Source organism: Myotis davidii, unplaced genomic scaffold (genome assembly GCF_000327345.1).
Source record: "Myotis davidii unplaced genomic scaffold, ASM32734v1 scaffold73, whole genome shotgun sequence".
Classification (NCBI taxonomy): Eukaryota; Metazoa; Chordata; class Mammalia; order Chiroptera; family Vespertilionidae; genus Myotis; species Myotis davidii.
Genome location: NW_006286675.1, coordinates 6,229,748 through 6,240,464, shown reverse-complemented (window position 1 = coordinate 6,240,464; position 10,717 = coordinate 6,229,748). Strand labels below are relative to the sequence as shown.

The window sequence follows — 10,717 nt, the reverse complement described above, 5'->3', positions numbered from 1 at the left end:
CCCCCCACCCCCCCCCCCGACCCTGGAGGGAACCTTGGAGCTCGCCTGGTCTGAGTGCGCCCCACTTCACAGGTGGGGCAGTGGAGCCAGGGAGGGACAGTAACTTGTCCCTCAGTGAGCGTGCCCCAAGCCCTCGACCTAACCCTAACCCTCCCCCGGGCCTTTGGGGGGATGGCCTGAACTGCCAGGCGTGGAGGCTTTCCACTGCTCTGCGTTGTCACCCGGAGGCAGGCTCTGGGGCGCGTCCACTCTGCCACTTAAGTGCTGTGTGACAAGTGATGGACTGACGCTCTCTGGGCCTCAGTTTCCTCGCCTTCAGCGTGGGGCTAGGAGTAAAACCTACCTCGAAGGGTTCGTGCAGGACCAACGGCATATAGAAGTTGCCACACTCGGAATAGTGCCAGGCATACAGTAAGCACTGCATAAATGCTGCCTGGTGGCACTGACCACGGACAGCTGAATCAGGCCCTGAGCTTCCTTTTTGCCCTTTTCCAAAGCCCCTTTCTGGTTGTTTTTACACAAAAGAATGGTTGCTGCCTGAGAATTCAGCTTCATGGGGGGTTCCTGTGCCAGCCGGGCAAGGCCAGGGGCTCTGTCACCCTTTGTCAGTGTCTGTTACCTTCCTGGACCCCAGCACTGCCTCTTGCCCCCAACACCAGGGCACATTCGTCCTGTCCTCAGTCTTAGTTTCCTCACCTGTAAAACGGGTGCATTGGCTGTGTGGTGGTTCCTCGAGGGAGCTGGGGACTCTGTGACCCAACCTTAGGGCTCTGAGTGCAGATCCTGAGCTCTGCAGATGACCTGAGTGAGTCTCTGAGCCCTGCTGAGCCTCAGTTTCCCCCTGTCAACAGGGAGCTGGTGTATCAATTTGGGGGGCATGGTGAGCATGATGTGGCCTTGTGCTTGGGGAGTCCTAGCTCAACCAATGCCCTGCTAGAAATGTCAGGCTTTCACTGTCCATGCAGCCACACCCCTTTGAGCTCCTTTCCGGCATAAACACTGCCTGGAGTCTCCTCACTGTGAGGAAAAAGATGGGGGAATCTGCTAGAAGCGGGGCCACAGGATGTTTGGAGACCAGTGCCCTGGGGACAGGAGAAGGAGAGAAAGTAGGGCAGGCCCTTGGGGATGGGTCATCTCTGGCGCACACCTTGCATCGACTGGGCCTGTCTGGGATGTGCAATGTGGGCCTCCCGTATCTCCAAGGAAGTGGAGGGCCTTCCCCATCCTCGCTGAGGGGCCTTAGAGGCATCGTTTCCTTCCCAGGGGTTCCCTTGTGCTTCCTGCAAAATCACAACGTTAATAACAGGCCCCATTTCTCGAGGACCCAAGTGCCAGGCACTCTTGGTTATGCCAGAAGCGTCATCCTATTGAATCTTCACCTCCCCTCTTGGTGATGATCTTCTGTTTCTCTTATCTCCATTTGACACATGAGGTAACAGGCCCAGAGAGGTTAAACATGATGCCCAAGGTCACATGGCAAGTGAGGGGAGAGAGCTGGACTTGAACCCGCACTTCTCTGATTCTTAACCATGAGTCATACTAATAGTTGTAAATGTTAGCTACTAGGAACCAATTGCCATGTGCCAACCACTGGGCTAAGCCTTTTTCGTACACACTTGATCGTTTACTCTTATTTTGCATTTTCTATCTCTACCCTCTTTGAATGTGAGGGCAGGGATTTGTTCTCTGTCTTGTCCACCACTCTGTTTCCAAATATAATTATTTAGTCAACATTTATAGGATTTTTTAAAATATATTTTTATTGATTTTTTTACAGAGAGGAAGGGAAAGGGATAGAGAGTTAGAAACATCAATCAGCTGCCTCCCATACCCCCCCCACTGGGGATGTGCCCGCAACCAAGGTACATGCCCTTAACCGGAATTGAACCCGGGACCCTTCAGTCTGCAGGCCAACACTTTATCCACTGAGCCAAACCGGTTAGGGCAGGATTTTTTTTTTTTTTAATAGACTCTCAGTAAATCTATGAGGTAAGTCCCTAACACCCAGGTTACAGGTGAGGCATCTGTGGCCCAGGGAGGTTAAGCAGTGTGCCCAAGGTCACACAGCAGATGAAATGACAAGCGTGCCCACAGAATCCCTGCCTCGGGAAAGATGCTCTAATTTAACAGCGGCAGGAGGTGCCCCAGGCCCCCCCTGAACCCCTCCTTTCCCTGCAGGTTGTCTACTTCACGGCCACTTTCCCGTTTGCTATGCTGCTGGTGCTGCTGGTTCGTGGGCTGACGCTGCCTGGGGCAGGCGCAGGCATCAAGTTCTACCTGTACCCTGATATCAGTCGCCTCAAGGACCCACAGGTACTACAGGGCAGCCCGTCCTCCCTCCTTCCCGGGCCGTGGTGCTGGGTGCACAAATCTAGCCAAACCGTCACCCCCTAGTACTTTTCCACTGGGCGGGGGCAGGCAGTTCGCAGCGCCCGTGGGCTTTTCCAGCTGTGTGTGTATCTTTGTCAGGACTCCTGAGGCAGGCCAATTATAGAGTCTTCTTCAGGCGCTGCGCCAGGGAGGAGAGAGAAGGCTTTCTGAGCTAGTCGCTCCTTGGACCTGGCCTCCGCCTACACCAGCCAAGAGGGCTGCCTGGTAGGGGTGGGAGAGCTGCCGGCTTCTGTGGCCAAGGACGGAATTCAGAGTTGGTGACCTCTTAGAAACCTGAGGGATCAGTACTGAATGTTCACCTCTTGGCACTCAGCCACGTGACCACAGCGGGGTTGGAGAAAACCCTGGGAGATTTTATGGGCCTGTTGAAGGATCTGCTTGTCCCCAGGATCCTCAGCCTTCAGGCTGCTGCTCTGGGTCTCTTCCCCACTCTCTTCTCGCCCTGGGAGGTAGATGGGAGGAGGTGGCCAGCATCAGAGGACAGCATGGAAGGCAGCTTGGAGGCCACAAGGAAAGCTGCCTAATGAGGGTTCTGGAGAGCAGCTGTGCCTGCATTAACCATTAGGGGATTCTTCTTCATTCCAACTCGGGGGCCCCAGACAATGACAATTACAACAATGACAGCAGACTTGACTTACCAGGCTGCCGCTGGTACTGTTCTTTGAACCTGCAAAATAGCTCTGTGGGAGGCCCGTGGAGCCCATTTTACAGATATGCAAACTGAGGCTTCGGGAGTCACATTAACTTGCCCACAATGACTCCATGGTTGGGATCCAGATCCATCTATTTTACAAGCCCAGTTTCTTCAACTTCTGGGGTTCCTTGCAGCTCAGTGTTGTCTTGAAAGGCACCTTGGATTTCAGCACAGAGACTCCAATTGCAGTTGAGAATCTGCACATTTTCAGGTGCAGTCCTTAGTGACCAGGTGGCCAGGGACCCACACTGCCTCCTCCAGGAGGACAGGTCTAATGGCTCTTTCTCTCTGTCCTTGCCACCCACCCCCTTAACCCCCATAGGTCTGGATTGATGCTGGGACCCAGATATTCTTCTCCTATGCCATCTGCCTGGGGGCCATGACCTCACTGGGGAGCTACAACAAGTACAAGTACAACTCGTACAGGCAAGTGTTGTGCCAGCGGGCCTGGTGGACCTTAGAAATGATGATGATGTTTAAAGAAAAAAGAGAAGTAGGGAGCGTGGCTTCCTTGTGTTGTGAATTAACTTGCTCCCTGACATATGTGTAACTTAGGGACTGTATGCTGCTGGGATGCCTGAACAGTGGTACCAGTTTTGTGTCTGGCTTCGCAATTTTTTCCATCCTGGGCTTCATGGCACAAGAGCAAGGGGTGGACATTGCTGATGTGGCTGAGTCAGGTATGGTGGTATCGGTGGCAGTGGTGGTGGGCACTGCCACCTAGTGTGTAAGATGAGTACTGCAGGCATGAAGCCAGACCCCAGGGGCTTTGGAGGGGGGGGACGAGCCTGGTTTCCAAAACGGACCCCCCCCACCAAGATGTCCCCCAAGTACCAAAGAGTACAAAAGCTAAATTTTAAACACGTTCCTTGCGATTTGGCCCAAGGGGTGGTTAGAAACATGGGTTTGGTGACATTGGGAAATATTTAGCTACTTCCGTGTGCTCTTCCCCCCTCCCCTTCCTTCCCCAGCAAACTCCTGGTTTCCGAAACAGAAACCACTTTCCTAACTCAGGCCCAAGTCAGCCACCGATCGGCATTCAATCATCACCTTCTCAGCTTTGGTTTCTGTATTTTGCACTTTGCTCCCAGCGCGCTCCCTCTAAGCAAACCCATTCATTCATTCCACTGATGTTTATTGATTTATTGAGTCTCTACTCTGTGTCAGGCACCACCGTAGGCTTGGGGTGGGGAGAGACACCGGGCGTGGCAGGCCGCCCTCTGGGACAGGACAGATCTGATTTGGGGGGGTGCTGTGGGGACACTGTCACCCTCTGGGCTCCCCAGGACACTCCCCTAGAAACACAGACTTGACAGCCTGGGGTCTTAAGCTGGGATCCTGGGGCTCCAGCAGGACAGTGTGGGAATCTGAGAATCATGAGGCCCTCAGTTGCTAGAATCCTAGAGTCTCAGAACCACCGTATCTCAGGTGCCTAAGGTCTAGGCCTGGCCATGATGCACCAAGTCCTGGACCTGCAGCTTTAAAACTGCAGTGGCTTCGGCTCCCAGGATTCTCACGTCCACCTCTCTGGCTTCTCTGCCCTTGTCCAGTCCTGCCCAATCCACTGGAAAGGTGGCCATCCATAGCCCGCAGGTTTTGTTATTTTACACACCTCCCCCTGCTCCGCTCGATCTCCTCATTTCTCATGACCTCTGTGGGGCCTCTTGGAGGCTGGCGGGGGCCCTGGGCTGAGGCGCCTCAAGCCCTGAGGAGAGTGTAAGGTTCTGACACCAGGGACCACCACAGACCAGGGGCAGGCACAGCAGGAGTCCCTGCCAAGGTGTCACCCTTGCCCGTAGGACACAAGTTTTTTGGGGGGTGTCAAGGGTACCTCAGCGTTGTGCAGTCAGAAGTCTGCTGCACAGATGAGACCAACAGCCTGAGAGCCTTGGGTTCATCAGGGTTAGAGCTGGGGTCTCTAGGACAGGGCCTCTCTGATATGAGAGTGTCCTTCCTCCCCACCCCCACCCCACACACACACACACACACATGTGACAACCTCTGCCCCTTCCTGTATAAGACTATCTCTGGGCTCCCCGGACCTCTCTGAGCCCCTGGGCCCTGCTTTCCTCTTCACTTGCAAAGATGCTGCCCTGCCCCATCCTCACCACCCACATGTGCAGGCCAATGTATTTCTCCACTGACCCCGGCTCCAAATCAGACCTTCAGCCGTCATTTTCCTGCCCTGAGAAGCCCCCAAGGCAGGCCCGAGACAATGCAGAAATATCCACACCACCTGTGAGCTGACGGAGTGGTGAAGGGAGGCAGCCACCTTCTTCGCAGACGGCTTTTCTCCCCGGTCAAGGGCTTGCAAGGGCTTGCAAACCGATTCCAATGGGTTGGGAATGGCCAGGAGCACAGAGTGAACTGGTGGTGGGAGATACATATCGATACGTGAGACAGCTCTGTGGGCAGCGAGGCCCTCTGATGTGTGTGCACACCCTGTCGACCTAAGCTGTGTCTTCCTCCCGTCCACTTCCGAGACATTGGCGCTTACTCCCCACGGTGATGTCTGAACACCAAGGCGATTATTTCTCTAATAAGCTTTTAACAAGCACCATATTGAGCCAAGTACATTTGAACGAGATCATTATTTAGCCGAACGGAGTGCAAATGAAATGTAGAGAGGCGCGTTCTCCGCCAACAGGGGCCTGCAGAGCGCTCGGAGCGGCCGCCGTCTCTCACAGGGACGTCTCTCTCTAGAGTTCACCGTGTGCTTTAGAGCGGCGCCCGGACCGCTCCCAGAGGCTGGCTTGAGAAAGGCAAAACTGAAATACAGAAACGAGTGCGTTGAGAACCTTCACAGACCCCGGAGGGTGGGGGGATGAGGGGGGGCGGTCCCATTTTACATCTGTCTCAAAGTGGGCTGGACTTGACTCCTCACGCAGAGCTGACGTGTTGGGGGGCCCAGGGCCCAGCCTAGGTGGGAGCGTGGCTTCCTGGTCCAACTTGGGCTCTGGGGGTAGTACGAGCACCCTTTCCACCGTTTCTTAGGTGCTAGTTTTCTAGCCGCCTGAGGACGCTCGGTCAGCGTGGGGTTTTCCTCGAGTTGAGCAGACTCTGCATTGTAAAAGGGCTCGCCCTTGAACGCCACATTTGTGTTTAATGCTGTGGGATGTGGTTTCTGGCTCCAATTTGTTTCACAGTTTTTTTCCCCCCATTCTTAAACCATTCATGTGGTTCTGATATCTGCTTAAATATCCCGCCTCCAGCCCTCTTTGTTGTTTCACATCTCTTTTCTTGACCTTTTTTTTTTTTTTAGTTGTGGATTTTACTTTTTCTCCCGTCTCGTGGACCCACAGGTCTCAGTTACAACCCAGTTCCTCCCCATGCATCTTCTCTCAGGTCGGCTGGAGACGGAGACATTTCTCACGTCCTCAGAACGTGTCCAGTCATAAAGGCACCCCCTGAGCTGATGGGGCTCCTGTCCCAAGCCCTGCCACCAGAATCCGTCGGGGTCCCCTCTTTAGAAACCGGAAGCCCTCTGCTAGGGGAACAGTGTCAGCATCTGAGAGTCTGAACACGGGGCGGCTCCTTGGGAGCCATTTATGGAGCCTGCCCTCGCTTCTCCGGGAGGGAACCTGAGGCCCGGAGAGGGCCTGTGGTGACGTACAGAGCAGATGGAGGAGCCAGGGGACGAGGACTTGAATAGAGGCCGGGGTCTCCCAGGCCTGGCAGCCTGCTCCACGCACCCCTCCCTCCCTTCAGTGCTGGGCCTGGGCTCTGACGTTGCTCAGGTGGGTGTACAGGGACACCCCTGAGGAGACCTTGGCCCTACAGGGCATGGTTCTCTGTTCTTTTTCCTTTCCGCTCACACAGTGTTTCAGTAGAAGCCTTTTCTTTGCAGACGGGAATTTGGGAGTCAGGTACCCAGGACTTCTCCCCGTGCTTCCTTCCAGCACATGTTGGCATGGTGGCTCTGGTTGGGGGAGGGCGAATCTTTTCCAAGCTGGCAGAGCCAGTCCAGGCTCAGCCCGTTTCCCACCCAGATAGCCAGTGTCCGCCCGGATGCCGGTGTGTGAGGAAGCCCCTGGTGCTGCCGCTTAGGAGACAGATGCTAAAACAGGGCCCTACCTGCGCGCCCGTGTGTCCCACCCAAAGCGAGACAGGCCAGGTCTCTCTCCCGGGCACGAACTCAGGCCGCCTCCTCCCTGCATTTGGGTTTGGGAGACCCGCCTTAGACCAACATGTCTTTGTATGCGCTCTGGTGCTGCGGGTCTCGGTGCTGATGTGTCTCCCCCTCTGCCCCTCCCCATCTTCTCTTCCCTTTAGGTCCCGGCCTGGCCTTCATTGCCTACCCAAAAGCTGTGACGATGATGCCGCTGCCCACTTTTTGGTCCATTCTCTTTTTTATTATGCTTCTCTTGCTTGGACTGGATAGCCAGGTATGTACTGATGGAGGGGCTGGCCCCAGGGCGGGACTGCCCAGGGGGAACCTGGTTCCGGAAAAGCCTCCTTTGCCATGTGTGAGGCGGTTACACCCTTTCCACCCTCACATCAGACCTGTCACCCCTTTGGCCAGCAAGGGTTCCTCTGGGAACCCGGAGTGGGAAAGTCCTTAGGGCCGCAGAAGCAGGACATCTGCCCCAAAGCTCAAGTTTTTGACCTCAGCCAGGGGAAATGGACAACCGAGGGTGTGGTTAAACAAAGCCCTAGGTGGGAACTAAAAGGGCGAGGCCGGCACAGAAACTGTGCGCTCCGTGGAGAGGCTGGGCAGGGCGGGGCCCAGGGTAGATAAGGCACAAGGGCAATACAGGGAAGGGGCAAGCGTCTCTGCTTAGAGCACAGGCGGTCCCTGCCCGGCCAGCACTGACGGTCCTGAGTGGGGCTGGGGAAGCTCACCACACCCTTCTGTGCTTCCTGGAGCATAGGAGCCAGGGAGCTGGTCCCACAGTGAGACCCTGGTCCTCCGGTGCCTCCTAAACAGCCGAGCGCGGGGAGCCTCCCTCAAACCACCCTGTCCTCCGGAGGTTCTGGCTCCTGCCCTCCTGAGGCAGAACTGCGCTTCCTAACCCCCACAGCCCCTCTCCCCAGGGCTCAGGCCTCCACCTAGTGCTCAGTGAGCACCAGCCAGGGGCTGCATCTGCCTTGGGGGTCACACAGTTCTAAGCCCCCCAAGCTGCTGTTTGATGGTGGGCACATTTCCTCCTCCTCTGAGCCTCACTTTCCTCCTCTGGTAAATGGGTGTGATTGTATCTCCCTTGCCTTGTATGAAGCACCAGGTACAACGCCTGGTGCAGAGCAGTCCGTGGTGCTGGGAGGATGCATAACATGAGCTCTCGGTCACCTGTCCCTAGAGATATGTGTATTTTCACAGGGGTCTTCTCAAGAGCACAGGTGTGTGACTCCAGAAGTGGGAAGCTGTGGTGTGCGGGGCAGGCTGGTCCTGTGCCCAGGCTAGTTAGAATCTTGCATGTGGTGTCTGCCACCCAGGGGCCAGCACCTGAGGGCAGTCACGGACAGCAGGCATTTTGCAGCTTCCTGTGTGGTCTGGGGGTCTGGCTGCCTCATGAGGGTTGTTGGTCATCTGGGACCCAGTGAGAGGTGGGGTGTGGCCAGTTCAGGAGAGGGCATTGCCGCCCACCCCGAGGGCAGCAGCACAAAGCCAGTGCCCAGGGCGGGTCCCCGGAAACTCAGAGGAAAGTCTTAGAAGGTCCCGCAGAGCAGAGGGAGGCAGTCCACCAGCAAGGTCAAGAACAGAGCCAAGGATTTGGCAGACAAGGGAGCAGGATTAGCAGAAAAGACAGAATGAAAACATTTGGGGGATTGAAAACAAAATGCTCCCACAGTTGTTGATGGGCTTGAGCTGTGTAAACAGCAGGAGGGCTCCATTAATCATCCCTAGTTAATGAGTTTGGCCTTCGGAGGCCCCAAGCAAATGGCTTTTATAACTTTTTCCAGACCTCTGAGTGAAAGCAAAAAACAAAAATAGAGAGAGGTTAATAAATGATGAGGCCTGACATCGCCATGGGCCCAAAATAGGCCTCCTGGGCTACAGAAACTGCTTCCTGAGCAAGCGGAGGTGGTTTTATTCATTAGATTTTCTCTGAGCTCGCCCCACCGTGGCCGAGGCACTAAGGGACCCTCAGTGAGCTCTCGAAGCCAGCCTCAGAGGGAGGCTCACAGCGTGGAGCTCTGCTGAGATCCCTTCCATGACCTGCCTCCAGAACCAGCAAGGAATGTGGTGGGCTTATACCTGGGGAGCTGGGTGGGGCCTGGTGTCTCCAGTCCAGTGGCGTAGGTTGGCACCCCTCCTTTGCACCATGCACTCTGTGAACTCGGGGACATAACCACCTCACACACCACCAGCACTGACAGGTCAGAGCACTGCCCTTGGAGGTGCTCACACGGGCCAGGCTTCATGCAGGCTTTCTGTGTGCGTGTGTGTGTGGTCAGATACACAGACCATAAAATTACTCATCTTCACCATTTTGAAGTGTGCAGTTCAGTGGCATTAAGTACATTCACATTGTGCAACCATCACCATCATTCATCTCCAGAATTTTTTTTGTCTCCCCGACGGAATTTCTATTCTCATTAAACACTCACTCCCCACCCTTCCTTTCCCCAGTCTGGCTCCTCCCCCACCCCTACATTAGCTCCTTAATCTGCACAATGTCCGAATCCAGGAAAACTGAGGCGTAGAGAGATGAGGGTTCCCCCGGAGGCCATGCTCAGCTGGTTAGTGGGTGGAGCCATGACTTGACCCTGGGCTGCCTGTTCCCAGACCCGCTAGTTTGTCCCTCTTGCCTTCCCTTTGAGTTCTCCCCAAGTAGCTGCCACCCCTGGAAGCGCAGAGACCCACAGGCCACCTTAGTGGGGCCTCTCGCTGATGGAGGAGCTTGACGCTTGCTCATTACAGGAAATGCTCTCAGAATTTCTAGCCTTTGGGGGCCACTCTCTGGTTTAGGGGCCATCGTACTGCTGAGCGTGTCTTGGTGAGAGGAGTAGGGACGTCGCCCACATAGAGGCAGGAGCCTGTGGATGTCCAGCCTGCCCGAGGGGACACAGTTTGTGAACAAACATCACAAGACGAGGGCCGGCCCCCCGTCCCAGGAGTCCCCCCTCTCAGGCCCTGATATGTGTTAAAACCAGTGCATCACCCATTGCCAGGTCACTCTCACGAGTTCACATCTGTCTCAGCATCCCTGCTGAGCAGGCAAGGCCCTCCCATTTTACAGAGGGAGAAACTGAGGCTTGGAGAAGGCAGGGTCACATAGCGATTAAGTGTGTGAAGGGGCTGGTGGGGAGGGAGTGAGGAGACGGTGTTCTCCGGCAACGCAGGCCACTTGGAAAAGAGGGGCTTGTGCAAGTCTTGGCCCTGACTCCCATGATCTTCCCGTCTGTAATTTCCAATCTCAAAAAAAAAGAGTGAACCTTTGTTTTTAAATTCCTACTGAGGCTAACATTTGAGCTGCAGGTTTGCTATTATTCGGTAGTAATTTAGGTTCAAAACCCCTTCAGCGGACACATCAATGAGAGGTCGAAAAATCAGCGCCTTGTATTTGGGCTCCTTTCAAGAGCCTCTTGGTCCTCTTTTCCTTGAATCCCTGGCAACAAAGAGGCATTTATTTCTCCTGCCCCTTCAGCACATGAAAGGGACCTGTTCCTCTTTGTATTCCCTGCTCCTCC

The 10,717-nt window shown here is 55.1% G+C and overlaps 1 protein-coding gene across 2 annotated transcripts in view; it reads left to right on the top strand.

Annotated features, from left to right (window-relative positions):
- Nucleotides 1-10,717, top strand: part of SLC6A6 (solute carrier family 6 (neurotransmitter transporter), member 6) — a 69,008-nt gene that overhangs the window by 46,667 nt on the left and 11,624 nt on the right. For both annotated transcript variants that reach the window (XM_006758323.2, XM_006758324.2), the window contains exons 6-9: nucleotides 2,179-2,313; nucleotides 3,408-3,511; nucleotides 3,641-3,765; nucleotides 7,358-7,470. In XM_006758323.2, the coding sequence (XP_006758386.1) occupies nucleotides 2,179-2,313; nucleotides 3,408-3,511; nucleotides 3,641-3,765; nucleotides 7,358-7,470 (477 nt within the window). The remainder of the gene's footprint in view (nucleotides 1-2,178; nucleotides 2,314-3,407; nucleotides 3,512-3,640; nucleotides 3,766-7,357; nucleotides 7,471-10,717) is intronic.